We start from the raw sequence: 21,342 nt of genomic DNA, 5'->3' as shown, positions 1-21,342 counted from the left end.
AAAGATAGATGGGATGATTTAAGTTAAGAAAAGCTGGCTGGAAATAAGCCAAGCTAAGGCCAGACATTCACAAGAAAGAATAAGACTCGTATAATTTGTCTGGGAGCAGGGTGGCAGGCCCCCCAAAAGAACCAAAGAGCTAAAGACAAAAACAAACAAACAAACTACAAGTTGCTGCTTCAGCCAGTGAGGGACTTGGGTGAAAAGCAGTATAATTAGAGTAGGAGCCTGGCTGCTCCCCACTCCACCCCACCCCCACCCCAACCCCCAGCACAGCTGGACCTGCCCATGGCACACACAGGATTGTGACTGTGTGGGACTTGCACTGGCTCTTCTTCCGAAGGCTTTCCTCCTTGCTCTGGTGAAAGAAAAGCCATTGGTACAAAGATCCACTTCCCCTGGGCTCTGCCCCTCTAGCACTTAGACCCCGAGTGTTGATAACCTACAGGCGAAGGAAGTCGTAAGCTGAGCCTGGTCACATTGCCCTTGTGATATAGTTTTATTTTTAACTTTGAAACACTTGAACTATGTCAGTTGACGTTTTCTCCCTTTCGTTGGCCTTTGCAGCAGAACTCGGGACCTCTGCAGCAGCAGAGGCGTCGGCAGCCACCTCCTTGAGACCTCCTTGCTCACCATCTAAGTAAGCAAGTAGCTGCAGATGCTGAGCCAGCTTGGACCACTTCGGTAAGATTTTCAAACGTGGGCAGGTGCGTCCCAGATCGTTCTTTTGCGCCCTGGAGATGGGTTGTTAAACAAACTTCGGTACGTGTGGGTGATGGGGGAAAGGTTGGTACTAGAAATCCTCAGCCAAATGTGTAAACTGTTTTGAATTCAAAATCCTACAGCAGCTTGCATTGTCAGCAGCTCTCTGCGGGCTTAGGCTGGCTCTTCCGTAACCAACCAGACAGTTCAGTGTTTTCTTAGTTACAGAGAGGCAAGAGGGGAGGGCAGTTTGTGGTAAGGAAAGAAGTGGAGACCCAGAGTTAGTTCAAATGCTGCAACATTTTCTCCAACCATCTTTGCTGCTCTAACTGCAAATCATCGCCATAAGGCTTAAATTTCACCGACTGTGGCGCACTGCGCGCTAACGGGCTGCAGCTGTATTCCACTGCTCTCGCTACTCATACTCTGCCTGCCAGCTGAAACCCCGTGGTTTTGCCTAACAAAGCTGCTTAAACGCTGCTCTTACCTGCTTGCGTCTCTTGAATCCAAAACGCAGCCATGAAAGTGACAGTGTTCTGCAAGCTGAAAATCCCACACAGACTTATGTGCCTGAACTCAAAGCAGTGACTGACTTGAATGTGCACTCAGAACAGCAGAAGTAAGGTGATGAGAGCCATCCAGGTTCTTAAAAGCTAGGAAGGCAGATAAACTACTCCTAGCTCCTGAAATAACTGTATACCGTTGTGTGCGTGAAAAATGTTGGCAGCAGCAAGGGGGCCCTGTTTATTTTCTTATATTTCTTCAGTTCAGAGTTCAGCTGAGGACAGCCTGGGAAGTGGCCTGAGCAGAAAGGGATCTGGGGTGTTTGGGTTCAAGCTGCTACTGCTGAGTCAAAAGAGATCGAAAGCGACCTAACTCCTGGCTCCATTTTGTCACCGTCTGTAACTTCCACTGTACCCCCAAGTCTGTACAGCAGTCTATGTTAGGATCGTACCTATTTGCTTAGGACAACCAGTCTCACTGTGGCCTTGTTTAAAAGCATTTAATTTTGCCAGGATTTCCATGGCACCGAGGCAGAAGTGTATATTGGGCTGCCTGCTGTCCTCATGAGACTTGGGTATGATAGTTTAGAAGTCTTCAAGAGAAGAACCTACCGGTTCTCCCTCCCCCCCACCCCCCGCAGTTAAGGATTGACTATGAGAATTAAATGCTAATAAGTAAAATACTTTAGAGTGACTTCTAGAGATGAAGGTTGTCAATTGCAAAGCTGACAGGATCTGGGGAAGCTCATATTTTAGTGTGTGGTGAAGTTGTTGGAAATACAGTCCAGAAAATCGTGGACCTTATGTGGAATTTACCCATAGATACCTAGGTGAGTTAAAACTTCAAGGGGCAGAGAGACGAATTGAATGGTTAACTTTACACATTTTCTTTCTCTTGAGTGAAATGTCTCCATGACAGGGAACTGGGTGAACAAGGGATCACTATGTGACTGGTTGGCGAGTGGTTAGGAGTTAAGGAGTAAGTTTGATCTTTGCCTTTTATCCTTCCCACTTTCACTGAGGCTCGAGGTCAGAAATCAATTGTCATTTTGAGTGCCGGCCACAGGAGGACCCAGAGCAGCCACTGCACTGTAGGATGGCTGCTGAAAGGGCCATTTGCCTAAAAATACCTCCCTGAAATCAAACCCGTTTGTCACTACCTTTAAAACCATAGCAAAACGTGTGAAAATTAGTGCTAATCCCATTGACTCGCTTGATTTAAATACAGCTGCTATATGTGACCTTATTGTGACGTTGTTGGTCCCCGTCTCCTCCAACCTCCCAGGCTCTGTCCTACTTTGCCCTTGGCACCAGTTAAGCTCTTGGCACACCCTCTGCCATCTCCACTCAGGGGCTGGTGTGTGGTGCTGGGGTTTCTACAGACTTAATGGAATGTCTGGGTGGGGTGAGAGCAGAACGTGTGACTAAAAGCAGAACTTGTCGGAGCACAGGCAAGACACGATCCACCTCAGAGTCTCAGGTTCTCCTCTGAAAACTGAAGAGGGAAACCTTCGGCCATCAGCATTGCGTAGAGCTTTATGGGAAAATTCCAGGCTTCCCTCCAGCCCACTGAACCACAGTCTGTTACAAAGACTGACTTAGAGAACGATATATGCCCTGAAGTCAGACAAGCCCTGGAAAGGGGATTTCCTGATTTTCTGCCTGGTATGGAAGTGTCTGGTTATACAGCTACAGGGGTTCCAAAGAACAAGACCTGGTAAAAATTCTGGCAGCGCTCAGCATGTGTGTTCCAAGTCAGTCCCACTCAGTGTAGGTTTCTTTGCCTGCCCCTCTCCTCTTTAATAAAAGACCTTAAAGTGACAAACATCCACCATCACTACAGTTTCCCCCTAAATTTGCTTCAAATTGTCCTCAGGGCTTTTATAGAATGCCACTTACTTTAAGGTTCTTTCTGGTGTGCTCCAATTCAGTCCTATTCCATAAACATCACTTGAGGAGGCCATACAGCCATCACCTTACTAGACCAGCATAATCACTAACTGCATCCTAAAGACAGAGCTACCGAAGTATACATGCTACTACTACACCCTAAGGGTTATCATGCCATGCTGGTCATTACTGTGGTTCATCAGCACCAGAGTATTCCATAGTGAATATGGACCACATTATCATTCTCCAGTTGTCAGCCAAGGACATCTAGGTTGTTCCCATTTCTCAGCTATTGTGACTGGAGTAGCAATGAACATAGGTGAACAAGTATTTGTGGAGTAGGATGTCAGTTCCTTGACCATTCACTAAGAAGTATAGCTGGATCATATGGTAGATTTATATGTTTTTTGAGGATTCTCCACACTGATTTTCAGAGTGGCTGCAATCCCACCAGGAGTGGACGAGGGTTCTTCTTTCCCTACGTCTTCCCCCTATTTGTGCCAGTTTTTCCGTTGGTCTTTGGTGTCCTGACTGGGATCAGATGAAATCTCAAAGTTATTTGATTTGCCTTCCCATAATTGTTAAGGATAGCGGGTGTTTTCTTAATGAATAGGTCAATATGGATAAGCTCTAAAAGTTGTAAACTTCAGTCTAGGAAAGAGAGAGAGGGTCCTTGAGTTAACTCTGTGACTTCTAAGAAGTATCTGATCTTCTGGTGACAATGGGAGACCCTAGACACAACACATCGAAGGCCTGAGTGTACTATCTGCAGTCCTTCAGTACTTAAGGAATGTTTTGTGGTGACCTATGGGGGAGAGGATGTGAATTCCTATTCTTTAAAAAGCTAAGTAAGATTAAGTGGGGTTTAAGGATTATTAAGTGGGGTTGAAGGATTATTAAGCCACCCACACTCTGTAAGACATTGGAGCAAGGAGGACCAGCAAACTGAAAGAGCAGCCAAGAGCTACAGAGATGATGCAATGAGCAAAAAATATCCTTCCCATTCATGATGGATTAAAAAGGTGACCAGGTATGAGAGTGGTCAAAAGAAAGATCAATGAGGATCAGGTCTGGAACCCTAGAGAATGAAGGAGGGAAGGGGGTGCGATTTTATGTTTTTAAGATACTTCATTTTGTCTCAGGTTACCTCCTCGGGTTCTGTGGGGTGCTAAGATCCATTTGTTGGATAAACAGAGTAACCTTGGAACTAGAAGATAAGCACCTAGGTAACTAGGGGAGCACTAATTGGTTTGTCTGGTACTAGAGTGTCACCTAAGCTTCTCTGCAGAGGTGACATATTCACGTATCAGGAAGGGGCTCATGGTACAAGTGGGGATGAGGGGAGCATGGTCCTGGTAGAAAGAGCAAAGGCGGGCCCCTGCTAGAATCAGTGACAAGCCAAAGCAAAAGTGCAAGGTCAAATGTGAGGTGAAAGGGACAGAGACAGTTCATGCAGGGGCTTGTCAGCCACAGAGATAGCTTGGCACTTTCTGCCTTGTCTTGGAATGACTGAAGGCATTAAGCAGAGGAGTGACGGCATCATGTTAAATGGGTTGTTAAAGTCATTATTTCTGCCAGGAACTCTGGATTATGGGATGCAAGAGAGAGAAGTAACCCTGATTATATAGCCATGGTATTAGAGCAGATAAGAGATCACAGACTTTGGCAGTGGTGTTAGACACAGAGGTGAACAGAGTGTCTACCACATTTCTAGGTCTCTCATGAAAACCCTTCACTTGGCAGGCCATCCTGGGCAACATTGCAAGACTATCTCAAGAAGGAAAACATAAGCCTTTCTGCTTATTCTCACCCACTCAGCAGTGGCTCCCTTGTGTTTTAAGCACTGTAACAAGCTACCTATAATTCAATGATATCAAATTTGAACTTCCATAAAATTAGTGAGAATAAGTAGGTCTGATTCTGTAGATTTGTGTTTGAAACTCAAAGGAGACTTCTAATGAGTTCACAGACAGTGCTGCTGCTTCTGCTGTGGGAAGCCTTAAGAGCCACTGCTCTACTTCCCTTGCCTTGGCTTAGGAAATTTATCATTCTCTAAGGGATCTACAGAATGCCACCACCAGCATCTGGTTAAACTACTGTCCCTGACCCCACCAGCCAGATATCTATCTATCTATCTATCTATCTATCTATCTATCTATCTATCTACCTACCTACCTATCATCTATCTATCTATCTGTTTATCTATCTATCCATCTATCTATCTATTATCTGTCTATGTCTATATATCTATATCGGTCTACCTATCTACTTATCATCAATCTATATCTTTATCTATCTACTAATCATCTATATCTATATCTATCTATACCTACCTATCTATATATTTATCATCTATTATCTATGTCTAAATATATCTATATCTACCTATCATCTATCTATATCTTTATCTATCTATCATCTAACAATCGTCTATCATCTGTCTATATATTATCTATGTATATCTATCATCCATCTGTCATCTATCTATCTATCTATTTATCTATCTATCTTAGACAGGGTCTCTCTTTTTTAGCTTTTATTGTCCTAGAAATCTCTCCATATGCAGACAAGGCTGGTCTCAAATTCACAGAGATCCACTTTCTGCTGCCTCCTGAATGCTGGAATTAAAGGTGTACTCCACCATGCTCAGCTCCTGCCAAGTTCTAAACGCTCCATTTCTTTATAGAGCTACTCACTCCTTTAACACACACCTGCTGCCCTCAACCTCACTCAGACCATATCCGAGAGAGTCAATAAAATTGAGTGTGTGTGTATCGTTGGGCTAATAAAACCTAAATCCTGTTACTTATTACCTCTTTTGGAGAGGGAAAATTTAAATTTCATATTTGATGAAGGCACATTGCACACATTTTGACCAAATTTAATTTGTTAGAAGGGGCACTAGAGAGTTTAAGGGTGAACACAAGAGCATAAAAAGGGAAGGAGTCAGGGCCACCTGGAAGTCACTGTCTCGGGTGTATTTTTTTTTTTATCATTGCTCCTATAATGAAGAGTTTCTACAACATACATAATTGATATAGGGGGTGTTTCACTTCAAGTATCAGAACCAATATTGTAGTGTAGCATTTTAAAACTGACAGTTCCTCTTTCACATCTGTGTTCTCTGAAACACAACACCAGCAGACATAGATCATTCCCTTGTTTGTTCTGCTCAAAGGGATACAATGTAAGATCTGATTGAAAGGCCTCCAAAAATATCTCCAGGGAGACAGAGGCGTTTCCTAATAAGGATTGTCTAGCTCCTTTCTACTCTGGAAGGATTACACATGGAAACACTGTACTGTGTCCTCTCTAGCCATGGCCTTGTATTTTCCCCAAATGATGGAGATGGACCACACATGTTCCTAAGGAGCATGATAGAGTGTTGGACTTGAAGTCTGACAAATGGAGATCTCTCTGTGCCTCAGAGGACTTGTCTGGAAACTGAAGGTGGCAACACCCACCTCACATGACTTTTGTGAGGACTAAGTAAGATGGGCGCTTAAAGCTTCCTTCCTATGCTAGCTAATTTTAAGACAACTTGACACAAGCTAGAGTCATCAGAGAGGAGGGAGCCTCAATTCATAAAATACCTCCATAAGATCCAGCTGTAGGGCACTTTCCTTTCTTTCTTTTCTTTTCTTTCCTTCTTTCTTTTTTTTCCTTCGAGACAGGGTTGCTATGTGCAATAGACCTGGTTGTCCTGGAACTCACTTTGTAGACCAGGCTAGCCTCAAACTCAGAGATCCACCTGCCTCTGCCTCTCAAGTGCTGGCATTAAAGTCATGCATCATCACCACCCAGCTGTAGGCCATTTTCTTAATTAATAATGGAGAGGACCTAGCCCATTGTGGGTGGTGCCACCCTGGCTTGGTGGTCCTAGATTCTGTAAGAAAGTAGGCTGAGCAAGCCATGCATGATGAGCAAGTCAGTAAGCAGCACTCCTCCATGGCCTCTGCTTCAGCTCTTCCCTCCAGGTTTCTGCCCTGTTTGAGTTCCTGTTCTGACTTCCTTCAATAATAGACTGTGACGTGGAAGTACTGGTCAAATGAACCCTTTCCTCCCCAACTTGCTTTTGATCACGTAGTGTTACATCATAGCAATAGAAACCCTAGCTCAGACACTTCGTTCATCCATTATATTCAACACAGAAATATCTTCAGTTGAGGTAAATCAGACAAACTCCAAATAGAAGCATATAGGCTCTGAGCCCTAAATCAGAGGATGGGAGCAGCCTTCTTACATCACAAGGAAACCGATGCTCTATATGATTTCATTCATTGGGGGCCAAACTCCCTGTCTGAACTCAAGGTAATCAATTCACTGTACAAATCTGCCTGTCCCTCGGGCTTTCCTGGGAAGTGTGACTTTCAGTACTAAACCAGGAAAATCCCAGACAATAATTTAGACTCTCAAGAGTTCTGGGTTGGTGCTTATCCCAATGAAAAAAAAATTCTTCCAAGTATGTAACGAAAGATTGAGGTATAACATAGGTGGGCTAGGTCGGTCTTTCTCCTTTCTTTTATGGCCAAGCTTCTCCAAGGTGATCTTTGCTCAACACTAGTCTTATCTCAAGGCCACTCAGCTGGTGACACTCTAGGGTTTGGAATGAGGTCTTTAAATAGTGACATTTAGAAAGGAAGGGGGAGCATCTTTGTTAGCAGGTGTGCTGTTTTCTCTTGGAGATATTTTCAAAGAACTTCACAGGACTAGAGAATGACAAAGCTATAGTATATTCCCACATTCGCTGATGGCTCCTCAGAACTCTAAAACACTTGAGGGTTGGGCTTAGAGCCCATCACAATGCCTATAGTGGAGTGCATCCTTGCTGGGGAGCAGAGTTCTTATGCTGGGCTCCAGTAAACTAGCCAAACTCTTTGCTTCTCTTCCCAGAATTTGAGCTCAGCATTGTGACTAATGACATTGCTAAGAAGTACTAAGTATTCCTGGTGTTAGTAGTTTTATTCACCTACCCTCCCACCCTTTGTGATCAACATTTTTTTCTATCTGAAAGCCGGAAGGGATTCAGGGTGTTCCACACTCCATCCTTATTGATCAGCTGCTATTCGGAACAGGAAAGAGATGGTGCCATTCCTCCTGAGAGGCCACAGTCCTGTCACCATCAAAGTATGTGCTGCTCCCCTCTCACCAAACACCAGTTTCAAATGGGCGAGGGTCCCACAGCTGAAATGCCACGAGAACTGTTTGGGAATTGCTCCTAAGCACATGTAGTCACGACTGTCACCATTTTTTGTTTGTTTGTTTTGTTCTGTTTTTTTTTTTTTGCAGTAGTATAGGTGGCATTACTATATTTCCTTAATATCTGGGACAACACAGCCCTGATTTGCTGAACATTTGGTCTCTCCTCTGGCTACCCTTCTTCCTAATGTCCCCAAAGTACTCACACGTGGCTGGGTATTAATACTTGATGTCTCATATTTATTCTGTGTTCTCACTTCCCACTTAGAGCTTTCTCTCTCACTTGGGAACTTCCAACATCATCGTCTCTGTTTCCAAGTTCCTCTTCTCGCTGCAAGATTGCCATCACCTTGAACAACTTACGTCAGACTTGTTGGACTCATCTTGTCTCCTCAAGTAGTTTCTTTCTAGACTTCTACTTTTCTCACAACTTGTGGCCAATATCCCTTTCTCTTGGACTAAAATCTTGTCATCAACTTTAACTCATTTCCACATCTCCAGTCAGAAATAAATCAAAGTCTCCTTTGCAATGCCTTTCATCTGATTCATCTTTCTGTTTCCACGGTCTTCAGCCTCACCTGTGCGACTATGGCACATTCTCTACATTAGTTTCTAACTCTAGATCCTCTTACTCCATCCCACTTAGCTCCCAAATAAAATGCTGCCTTGTTGTGTACCAAATAGTTCGATTCCTTAGTCTAATATTTAAGAATTTCCACATGAAGTCTGCCATGGACTTTTCCCTCTAGAAATGATCTCAAATATGGCAGGAATAAATGACCAGTTAGGTAGACAATTGCATCCAAAAGATGTGCTCTGTGAACTGACTCTGTTCTATCTCAGTCTATCATAGTTTATTTTGGTTACTATGACAAAACACCAGGGACTAGGTAACTTATAAAACAACAGTAATTTATTTCTCATTAGAAAGTCCGAGATCGAGATTATGGCAGATTTGCTGTATTTTGAAGGCCTGCATGCTGGTTCACAGCTATCTTGCTTTCCTGTGCTGATAGGACAGAAGTTTTGAGGGTCCTTTCTCTCAGTCCCCTTTAACGAGGGCACTGATTTCATTTATGAAGACCCAATCACTCTCTCAAGACTCAATCACTTCCCAAAGACTCCCGCTCCAGATGTGATCACAATGGTGATTAGATCACAACAGGAAAAGCTTTGGTGGATGTAACATTTAGTCCATAATGCAGTCCAACCATCTCAGCCCTCTGACCCTGCCCAGCTTCTCTCTGGCTCTCATGCCTTTGGTTTTCTACTACTGGGTCCTAAATCTATTTGATGTTCTGAGCCATAGCTCATTACCTGTTCCCTGTCTTGGGGTGACAGGAGAATGGAGCACTCTGGGATGATCCCCCTTCGGGATTACTAGTGTGCCTGGTAGAGTCTAGAACAAAGGTGCAGGGATAATCAGATGGAAGTATGTTGTCTTAGTTTGGCTTCTACTGCTGTGATTAACAGCAGGGCCAAAAGCAGCTTATGCAGGCAAGTGTTTATTTAAATTTGTAGTTGATAGCCCATCATGAAGAGAAGTCAAGACAGCGACTCAAGACAGGAAACTGGAGGCAGGAACTGAAGCAGAGACTATGGAGGAATGCTGCTTACTGGTTTGCTCCTCATGGCTTGTTCAGCCTGCTTTCTTACAGAGCCCAGGACCATCTATGTATACAGAGGTGGCCCTACCCATCGTGAGCTGCCCCCCACATCAATCATCAATCAAGAAAATGCCCTATAGAATTCCCATAGGTAATCTATAGAAGCATTTTCTCAGTTGAGGCTCCTCTTTCCAGATAACGCTAGCTTGTAACAAATTGACAAAACAAAACAAAACAAATTTCCTGAAAGAACACCAGGACATGTGTTGAGGGTATAATTCCAGTATCGATCCCACACATAGTCACAGGGGCAGTCAGATTCTACAGTAGCACAACGTAACTCTCCGTGAACATGGAAATGTCCTATTCTGTGTCATCCAACAGAGTAGCTACTTGCAGATGTGGCTACTGAACACTAAAACACAATTGGCATGAAGGAGGAATTAGTCCATTTTATTTCATTTTGATCAAATTGAAACCGTCACATGTGACTGACTACCAAATAGAGCAATGCAGATTTACAGGTTCACAAGGGTCACAGCTGATTCTAATTAAAGTGTCTGAGACTCTGTTGGAAATCAGTTTGTGTGACTCATGGGCATTACTGACTTATAGGGTACAATCAACAAATATTTGTTGAATGGGGTAGACAGATAAACAAAAGCAAAAAGGAGAGCCAGAGTAAAGATTCCTTGAAGATGTGGGGGATTATTGAAGACTAAAGATAAAAACGACTTCCCCAAGTTCAATACATTGGGTTCTGAAAGGAATTCTGTTTCAAGTTAGGTGCAGTGGTGCATAATTTAATCCAGGCACTGAAGAGGGAGAGACTTTTGATCTTTGTGAGTTCAAAGTCAACCTGATCTACATAGATAGTTCCAGGACAGCCAGGGCTACATAGGGAGACCCTGAGACCCTGTCGTGTGTGTGTGTGTGTGTGTGCCTATGATGTAAGATGGTTGTTTTTAGATTGTTTTTTTTTTTTTGGATGAGATAATGGTACTATAAATTCCAGAGGCAAAGGTCCATGCTGAAGTGCTTAGGGATGAAGCCTCATTAGCATCTCATTATCATGTGGGGTGACTCTAACCATTCAAGGAGGAGGAACAAAAATTGCAAGATGCTAGCAACTGTTATAGTGGCATGGGACTGCGCAGGACAGAAACTTCTGTCTACCCCTTCCATAGACAGGAAACTCCATGGGGCAGCAGGGGAGATTGGGGCTGAATGGACAATTGAAGGTAGACAGTAAAGAAGGGGTTCAAGAAACAGAAGTCAGAGGTTTCATGATTAGAACCCCTCAGAGGACGTGTGGGTCAGTGCAGAGAGCCTGGGCTAGCGTGGCCTGAGTTGGAAACCTGACTCCAAACTTAGCAGATGGGTGACCTTGGGTGAGTTAGCTTCTAAGTTTCCATTTTATTAACTGTAAAATTGGACAGCTCCTCCAAGGCAGTGAGCAGAATTTAATGAAAGACCATGTGAACTCTCTTTGGCCCTTGATCATATAAATAACTACAGCACATTCCTTGCTAATATTTCATATTTTCATATTTCCTCTACAGTTAAGAAGCCAGACGTTGGGAGGCCATGGTAAGTATCAGGATCTTGTTGGAGCTTCACTGTTGGCAGGTCCAGGTCCAACTCTATTTATCCAGGATCCCTAGTCGCTGGTTATAGATGTAGCTGTGTGAGTTTATGATATTTGTTATTGAAAAGTGGACACTGACTAAGGGGAAAGATGAGAAAGATTTGTGAGCAAAGATTTGGTAAAAGAAAAATGAAAATGAATTGCTCAACACATAGAAATAATGAGCAATGAAACAGGAATATTAACCACTCTGATGTGGGTCATTAGCCATTGTAATATATGTACATAGACTGAATTATTATGCAATGTCAATGAAATTTTTAAAAAATAAAAATAAAATATAAAAAAGCCAACAAGAATCTAATTGGCTAACAGTTCCTTCATTCAGGAAGTATTACAGAATACCTAAAGTGGCTTATGTCAAGTGCTAGATGCCAGAGAGGAAAATGTGAACAAAACCAGACTTGGTCTTGGGCTCTGGAATCGTTGGCTGGATGAGTAACAGCACACTCACAGCACACTCACAGCACACTCACAGCACACTCACAGCACACTCACAGCACACTCATTTTCAGGAGTGTTACATGCGCCACGGTTATGAAGAAAGCTCGCAAAGAATAAATACTATTTTGGTGTTGAATTGAGGTATATACAAAATATAATCTCAATATATTGTAGATCAAAATGGAAGATAAAAATAAAGTAAATAAAATAAAGACTCTCAAAGCTACATAAATCTATATCTCCATGACCCTTAAGGTTGAAATTTTTAAATGATACCTTTATTAATTCTTAAAGCATTTCATACAACATGTCTTGATCATGTTCAGTGTTCCCTACCTCCTCCTCCGTCCACCCTCTCCCCTTTTCATGTCCTCTTCTCTTTGTCTTTAGAAAAGATTATCACAAAGAAGTAATAAGTATGATGAGAAATACAGGTACATTGGAATCCAGCCTTGTGTCTCAAAAGCAGTGTTCGAAATCATATTGATAATTGTGCTGGCCAGTCTTCTCTCAACTTGACACAAGCTAGAGCTATCTAAAAAGAGGGAACTTCAATTGAGAAAATGCCCTCATAAGTCCAGCTGTAGGGCATTTTTAAACTACTGATGGATATGAGAGAGCCCAGCCCATTGTGGGTGAGACCACCCCTGGTCTGGTCTGGTGGTGCTGGATTCTATAAGAAAGACGGGGCAATCCGTGGGGAGAGGCAAACCAGTTGGCAGCACTCTTCCGTGACCCCTGCATCGGCTCTGGCCTCCAGGTTCTAGCCCTGCTTGAGTTCGTGTCCTGATTTCCATCAGTGAACTACAATGTAGACGAGTAAGCCAAATAAAATAAACCCTTTCCTCCCCAACTTGCTTTTAGTCATGATGTTGCATTGCACAATAGTAACCCTAAGTATTATGAATGTGTTCCAAATCACCGGTCATACATGGTTTGAAAATAACAGTTGTCAAATGTAGTCTGTCACGGCCCAGTCTTTGGGATCTGTTTTAAACATACCACTTACACAGCAGAAACTACTACAAAGACTGTTCCGGACTGCTGTGTTTCCGATTGCCTCTGCATTAAGAGGTTGCCATAGAAGTCTTAAAGAGACATGACATGCATCAAAAACCACTGCGGGAGTGTATTCTGTTCCCCTTCCTGCAGTTACCTGTCTCCTCTGCCATTGTCTCCTCTGTGTCCAGGGCTGGGCACGCAGGCCTGCACCTGAGCAGCACAGGCATTGTGAAGGATGCATCAACCGCCACTGTCATGTTCCGGTGGAACCCAGCGTCTCCTGCCCGGTGATAAGCTGCCACCTGCTCTGTGGCGCTACCTTCCACATGTGCAAAGAGGCAGAGCACGCACTCCTCTGCCCTCTAGAGCAGGTTCCGTGCCTCAACTCGGAGTATGGCTGCCCGCTCTCCATGGCACGCCACAAGCTGGCTAAGCACCTGCAAGTGTGCCCCGCCAGCGTGGTCTGCTGCTCCATGGAATGGAACCGCTGGCCCAATGTGGATTCAGAAACGGTCCTTCATGAGAACATCATGAAAGAGATCCCCAACGAGGAATGTCTGGACACTGCCCTGGCCCTCCAGGACCAGAATGTTCTCTTCAGGTCTTTGAAAATGGTAGAGCTTTTCCCAGAGGCCAGAGATGCCACCGAGGAGGAGCCAGCCATGAATGGTGACACCAGTTGGGAGGAGACCGGAGGTGCGGTGGGGGGCGTGGATGCCAGGCCAGTACCACACTGTTGTCTGCCAGCAACCAATGGACAAATGATGGAACTCAGTCAGGAGGAACGAGATGCACTGGCGAAAACCAAAGAAGGGATGGACCTGGCCAAGTTTGGCAAGTGGGAAAGTATGTTCAGCAAGGAGCATGCAGCCTCGGTTTTAACGGGTTCCTCGGGGAAGAGCGCAGACGAGTGTGGGAACGTGACTGTGAGAGAGCCGTGTTCCCGTAATGGTAGCATGGGTGATGCAGAGGCATCTCCAGGAGAAAAAGAATCACAGGAAAGCCCGCAGCCCCAGGATCTTCCCGCTGCCTTGGAGATGACAGGGCTTGCCCCCTGGCAGGATGGCGTTCTAGAAAGACTAAAAACGGCCGTAGATGCCAAAGACTATAACATGTATCTGGTGCACAATGGGCGGATGCTCATCCACTTCGGGCAGATGCCAGCTTGTACGCCCAAGGAGAGAGACTTTGTTTACGGCAACCTCGAGGCTCAAGAGGTGAAAACGGTTTACACCTTCAAAATTCCTGTGAGCTACTGTGGGAAGAGAGCTCGCCTGGGAGATGCCATGTTGAGGTGCAGACCAAGTGAACACAAAGCCGTGGACACTTCCGATTTGGGCGTCTGTGTGGGAGACCTGCCCAAATCCGATCTCATCAAGACCACCCTCCAGTGTGCTTTGGAAAGAGAACTCAAAGGCCATGTCATCTCGGAATCCAGGAGCATCGATGGGCTCTTTATGGACCTCGCCACCCAAACATACAACTTTGAGCCAGAGCAGTTTTCCTCAGAGACAGTGTTGGCTGATGTCCTAAGCACTGCCCAAGCCACAGGCCTGCACGTGGAACTCCACAGTGAGTGCGTGACCCGGAGACACAATAAAAGCAGCTCGGCCTTCACGTTCACCTGCAACAAATTCTTCCGGAGGGATGAATTTCCCCTGCACTTCAAGAACGTCCACACAGACATTCAGTCATGTCTCAACGGCTGGTTCCAACATCGATGCCCTCTCGCCTACTTGGGATGTACCTTTGTCCAAAATCACTTCCGCCCCCCTGGACAAAAAGCAAAAGTGATCTATAGCCAGGAACTGAAGACTTTTGCCATCAAGCCAGAGGTTGCTCCGGAGCTGAGTGAGGGATGGAAGAGTGACCAGCTCTTGGGCCATGGTAGGAAAAGCCGGAATTCTCTAACCAGTCTGCCCCTGGAAGTTTTGCAATACATTGCTGGGTTTCTGGACAGCGTCAGCCTGGCCCAGCTCTCCCAGGTATCGGTGCTGATGAGGAACATCTGTGCCACGTTGTTGCAAGAGAGAGGGATGGTGCTCTTGCAATGGAAAAAGAAGAGGTATTCTCATGGAGGCTCCTCCTGGAAAGTCCACAGTCAGGCAAGTAAACATTTGGTTTTCTTTTTCATTCATTCATTCATTCATTTGTTCATTCATCCAATAAATATTTATTAAGAGTTCTCTTGGGGACAAGCACTATACTAGGCCCTGGGACAGCTGTGAAAATAAGAATCACTCAAAACATTCAGTCCAGTAGGAAAGCAGACAGAAACATATGTTCTGCAGTATAGCGCCAATGCCACACCTGCTTATATACAGGCAGTGTCTTTCACTGGCTCACCCATTCTACACCAGTTCTCTCCATTCTCCACCCGTCTCCATCCAGGTCTATTGCAGAGCCTTATCTCTGCAAGCCTGCCTCTGCTGCCTCCCCTGCCCTCCAGCTTCTAGTTAGGCTGGACCAGTGCAAATGTTTCAGGAGAAGGGAGGAGGGGGACGTGCTGACCAACTCACTCTCTTTAGCATGCCCTCCCCTCCCCTTCAAGACACCATGAAATGGCGGTGTCCCTCCACTGAAGGTGGCTACAGCAGGTGACTTGATGCACACAGCTGTTTGTTCTGAGTGTAGTGACCAGTCTCCCTCTTTCCACGAAACTTTAGGCTACTAGCTCTGGATATTGCCCCCAGATTTACAGACCATGCCTCCCCAACCCACCCAATTTGAGTGTACCACTTGCTCCCTGCTTGAACTCCGATTGGTGTAACAGACAAACAAATTCCTTTCGGTCTCATGCCAACAGACTTTTAAAGATAAGTTTCATTTTGAAGTTGTATGTGAGTTTGCTCCACCCACCTCTCATGGTCAAATTGCTTATTTAATATAAAACACTGCAGTATATAAATCAAAGACTCTTTTCCTTCTGAAAAACTATGCTCCTTTTCTCAGTTGAGTCATCTTCACTGACTTACAACTTCTCCAGAAGTTAGACTCCTAATTCATCATATCCAAAGTGTTTGTGATATATTTTATTATGACAAACGTGTTGATAATATGAACCCTGGATATATATCTATTTAGTTCGCTAACACCACTGCTGTGCTTGTCCCATACATGAATGTTCTCAAGTGTGTGGAGGAATTAGAGTTGTTTGCATCTATTTTTATTGATTATGTCGAAAGTATTCTGTATCTATTCCCTTAATTTTTCCTTAAACAGTCAAGACTCCTTTATGTATCTGTGCCCACATCCACAAAACCACATTGGTGATAAACATTCATGAGAACAATATACTCCTCTAGGAGTGCATCTGAGACCAGTAAACATATCTTTTTTTATAAAATCAGATGTCAATTGTAGCATGACTAATAAAAACCCAGAGACAGGCACTGGGATTCAACCTGAAGGTCAGAAAAGCAAAATAGCTAGCCACTGGCTCTTACCTCTCCCTCAGTCCGAAATGGTGATCCTGCCTCCAGGAATCCTCAGAATGAGACAGAGCTGTCTCCTTCCGTTTTCTATTCCTCTCTTGTGCTGGGATTAAAGGCGTCCACCACTACCACCCAGTTTCTATCGCAAACTAATGTGGCTACTGGGATTAAATGTGTGTGTCACCATTGCCTGGTCTATAGTGCTGACCAGGGTGACTGTTTTACTCTCTGATCTTTAGGCAAGCTTTATTTATTAAAATACCAATGAAATATCACTACAGTCAATAATTTAATTTATATACTAAAAGAAAATCTCATTTTGGGGGGCTCAATTTTGCCCCAAATTCAAATATGTCTGGCCCCTTTTTTAAAAAATCAAAAGGCTTCAGGTAAGACTTACTCTGGCAGCTCAAAATGATCTTTTTTCTTAACCCCACTTCTGGGATATCGGCTGTATTCTTAGGCAGTTCTTCATCAGTGTCCCTGGTAGCTGCAGGGGGCTCCTGGGAGCCCAGCTTTCTCTTGGTCCAAGTACAGATGACAGGGAGAATCTGCTCTTGGTGCCTCACTCAAAAGTCCCAGAGCAGAGCCCCTTGAGTGCTAAGTATCACCATTTGGACTGTGTGCAGACCGGTTTTCCATTGCTCATGGGGGTGCTGGGGAAGGTGCGTATCAATTGTAGGTTGGCATCAGGCATCATAATCAACTGAAAGACTGGCTGGGAGATGATTAATTAGCAAGGCACTTGGCATTGGGCGCAGCAACAGGAAATAACGGATGTCCAGGCAGCCACTGAGCACAGCAGATTCTGGACACAGAAGAACAGGGCCAGCTACCCGCACTCTGCGCAGAACCTCTCAGCCTAGAAGCACTCAGTGCTCACTGCGCATGTTCACCTTTGAGCTTTCTCTTTCCCGGCAGATCTGGCAGTTCAGCAGCCTCTTCTCCAAAATCAAGAGCTGGGAGTTTAACGAAGTCACCTCCATGTCTGAACACCTGAAAACCTGTCCTTTCAATGTCGTGGAGCACAGGACTGACCCGATCCGTTTGACCAGCATGTGTCAGTCCCAAGAGCAGACCCGGGAGAGTTTGGTGTCCATGTTTAGGGCCCGAGCACGGGGTAGACACACCTAAAGATCTGCATGCCACTGCTCCTGGCTTCTCGGGGCAACTGAAAGTGGGACACTGCGGGTTGAGAACATCCCTCTGAAGCCCACATATCTGCTTCACTGGGTCGTGAGAATGTGTGAAATCCTTCAGACCTTAGCAACTGCACTAGGGCACTAGCTTTCTGAGCTACGGCTTGTATGATGGTGCCCCATTTTTGCCTTATCTTAGTTCTTTTCATTTCCTAAAATAGGTCAGTCTGAGAGAAAATAAGTAACTTAAGGCCATTTGAAAAATGAACCCATCCTTAGTCGACTAGAGAACCAGGAAATTCTGTAACCATCATAGACTAGTGATTCTCCATTGTGCTATCTAGTTTACAAACCACCTTCAAGTTCTTGGAGCAGGCAATATGGTGACAGGGTCTGAGGTGCAATGGCCTCCCAGGGTATCCTAGGTAGCGGGAACCCAACTGGAAGGTTCTAGAGCATGGTCTTTCTTGAGAGTCAAGGGCCATTTAGTAACTCTACTGCATCAAAGCCCAAATGGTTCCAACACAACCCAGCAGGACGGACCACACTGGGTGAGCACAGCTATTTCAAGGACACCACAGGCCAAAGCAAAACAGTCAGGTGTGTAGTGTCTTGTGTAAGAAAGTCCTTAAAATGAAGGAAAGGCCAAAGGTCTCCGAGAACAAAGTCACTCCTGGTTGACAGCCACTGTCCTCAAGGATACTACACCAGCAATGCTCCCCTTTTAGTGGGACAAATCAGATCTCATGGAGCTACTCAGTGGCCATAATTCAATGCGACACTTACTTGTTTACAAAATAAGTTTTAAAGATGTGGTGATCCTAAATTGAAAATCACATGGAACTGATCTACTCAATACGGCTTTGAGTCCTCTGGCCACAATGAAAGAATATACTCTCCCTCCCTGGCCTATTTAAGGAAACTGGAAACCTGGAACCAGAAAAGTAATTTATCTTAGGTTAAGTTGCTATTCCCTTAAGAGGTGCCATTTTCCAACAATCCTAGAAGTTCTCAAGCTAATGGAAAACAAGACAAAGGGAGGCCAGAAATCACAGGGCACTGGCCAGGCAGCACAGGGAACCACCAGCCAAGAATCCAAATAATGAAGGAGACTTGCCAACCTGTGAGCTTGTTGTCTGGGCATCTGTTTGTCTGACCATGGTTCGGAACAGTGCAGATGAAGGAGCTGGTGCAGATGAAGGAGCTGGTGCAGACGAAGAAGCTGGTACCTCTGCAAGGAGTCAGGCAGGCAGCAACAGAGCAAGCCCAGACTGAAAGTGTGCTCACTCCTCTCATCCCATTGTTAGCACGATGCTAGGCCTCCTAATCTTTATAGTTTGGTTCAGATTTCACCATTTTTTTTTGCGAGTCATTTTCTAAAACTGTATCTAGAGTGTTCTCTGATACTTTGTTCAGTGAAGATGAGTAACTGAAAACAGCTAAACAATGAAGAAGGCAAAAAGAAAGCCAGTTCTTCAGGCATCAGTTCTGGCTTCTTCCCACGCAGTGGAATGGAGTTCCCAAAGCCCTCTCAGGGTTTCTTATTAGAGAAGGAGAACTACAGATCTTGGACAAACCCAGAATGAGCCAGAAGCTGCAGAGAGACAGAGAGGCCACAGGACTCTGACCCGATAACACGCACTGCTGGAGGCAACCTGGCCAAGGAGAGCAGTCAGGGCACCCACCCTGATTGGGGTGTGGATAGTTCAGCCACATGTTCCCCCACCAATTCCTGTCTCAGAGCAGTACATCTGAGATGACATGATCAAACATTTTATAAGGGAATTCATTGTTTATGTTAAAGGAAATCAAGATACCCCAGGAATTCCCTGATCCCTAGAGATACACTCACTTAGTAAGAAGACAGAAGACATAGCAAAAAGGACCTTTTCAGAGGCACTGGGCTTGATGCAAGGCTTAAGTTTTAAGCAGCAACTGAGGAGGGTGAAGAGGGATGTATCGCTAGCATAGAGCCTAGGCAGGAAGACATCCCTGAGCAGAGTCCTTCGATGAAAGGCAACTGAGAGGTGGAAAGTAATAGAATGTGGGGGAGGGGGATAGAATAGAGCCACAAATGACTTGTTCCCTGAGCAGCATAGGGACTTGAGAAGGAAACTTATCGAAGCAGGAAAGGTCAAATGGGAAGCAAGATGAGAATTAGAGGGAGATTTACAGCAACAGCAACAGCACTGCACAAGTCTAATGTATGTGCGATGCCAAATCAAACTGAAATGGAGAACGCGGTTTTCTGTATCTATGGTAACTGACTTCACATGTACACCAGCAACCCCAGGGTCTCTCTATTGGGAAATAAAAGCTGCTTTGTACTCTGAAAGGAGTTGTGGAAATTTAACTGTGAAGGTGTGTTCCATTTGTTTATACTGTCGAACATTTAACTGTGTAAAGGTGTGTTCCATTTGTTTATGCTGCATTTGTTTAATTATGTAAAGGTGTGCTGCTGCTTCACTGTGCCTACCTAAGGCACCTGATTGGTCTAATAAGAAGCTGAATGGCCAATAGCTAGGCAGAGAAAGGATAGTTGGGGCTGGCAGACAGAATAAACAAGAGGAGAAATTTAGGCTTGAGGGAAAAGAGAAAAAAAAGAGAGAGTGAGAAAGAAAGGGACACCCCTAGAGCAAGAAGCCAGGCAGTCACCAGACAGACAGAGAGGGCAGGATGCTCAGGGAGTCACTTTTTGCTGCTCGTGGCTGCCTGGGTGTCCTCATCTCTTTTCCTATCCATTCTAACTCTGGACCGCACAGAGGTTTCATGAACTGTCTCCATCTACCCTTTCCTGGGCATGAGTTCCAGCGGTCCTGGTGTCAGGGAGTCTGGACCTTCTCCCAGTCACTCCGCAGCTCACTTGATTTTGTTCAACTCACTCTCCTTTGGTGTCAGTCTCTTCCTTCTTTCCTATTTCCATCCCTCTAATCTGAATCTGTGCTTTTGCCTCAAGAACTCACCATGTTCCAGGGGGTGGGGAAATGGCTCAGTTAGTGAAGTGCTTGCCTACCAAGCATGAGGCCCTGAGTTTAATCTCCAGAACCCATGTAAAACGCCATTTTACATGGCATTTGCTGATAATCTTAGAGCTAGGGAGGCATACACAAGAGGATCCCTGGGGCTCCCTGACCAGCAGAATCTAGCCTAATTGGGGAGCCCCAAATCAAAGAGAAATCCTTCTTTAAAAGTGGGTTACATTCCTGAGGACTAACAGCCAACATTGCCCGCTAGCCAACACACACACCTGTATACACTTGAACCCACAAGTGCACCTGCACATATTTACACACACACACACACACACACACACACACACAAAATCACCATGTGCTGAAAAAGTCTGGTTGTTTTCCCAGCCAGGAAGCTAACTTCAAACAACAGCTTAAAGCCTTAATCTGGATGTCACCTGACCCGGCCACTCCACATTGCTGCCATTGGGCGTGCTGGTTTGTTTTTCTCAACTTGACAGACTTAGACATATTTGGGAAGTAATGTTAACTGAGAAAATGTCTCCATAAGGATTTCTCCATAGGCAAGTCTGTAGGACTTATTTTCTTAATGGTTGATATGGGCAATGCCCCGCCCACTGTGGGTGGTACCATTTCTGGGTGTGTAAGAAAGCAGGCTGAGCAAGCCGTAGGGAGCAAGCTAGTAAGCAGCATTTCTCGCTGTATCTCCTTCAGTTCTTACCACTAGGTTCTTGCTCTGAGGCCCTGTTCTGACTTCCCTCAGTGATGGAGTGTGATCTGGGAATTGTAGGATGAAATAAAC

General features: G+C 44.8%; 1 protein-coding gene across 4 annotated transcripts; it reads left to right on the top strand.

Moving 5' to 3' along the window:
- Positions 1-359: 359 nt before the first annotated feature.
- Positions 360-19,903, top strand: Fbxo40 (F-box protein 40). Of its 4 annotated transcripts, none has more exons than XM_085685639.2 (5): positions 360-379; positions 568-684; positions 11,464-11,491; positions 13,184-15,100; positions 17,351-19,903. In XM_085685639.2, the coding sequence occupies exons 3-5, from the start codon at positions 11,489-11,491 to the stop codon at positions 17,561-17,563; spliced, it is 2,133 nt and encodes a 710-aa protein (XP_085541765.2). In that variant the 5' UTR covers positions 360-379; positions 568-684; positions 11,464-11,488; the 3' UTR covers positions 17,564-19,903. The 4 variants fall into 4 exon arrangements, with proteins under 4 accessions (XP_085541765.2, XP_048278687.3, XP_085541766.2 ...); XM_048422730.3 differs by lacking the exon at positions 360-379 and adding an exon at positions 437-460; XM_085685640.2 differs by lacking the exon at positions 360-379 and adding an exon at positions 441-460 and having other exon boundaries at positions 568-707.
- Positions 19,904-21,342: the final 1,439 nt, after the last annotated feature.

Source organism: Myodes glareolus, chromosome 2 (genome assembly GCF_982192425.1).
Source record: "Myodes glareolus chromosome 2, mMyoGla1.1, whole genome shotgun sequence".
Classification (NCBI taxonomy): Eukaryota; Metazoa; Chordata; class Mammalia; order Rodentia; family Cricetidae; genus Myodes; species Myodes glareolus.
This window is presented reverse-complemented; position numbering and strand designations above follow the sequence as displayed.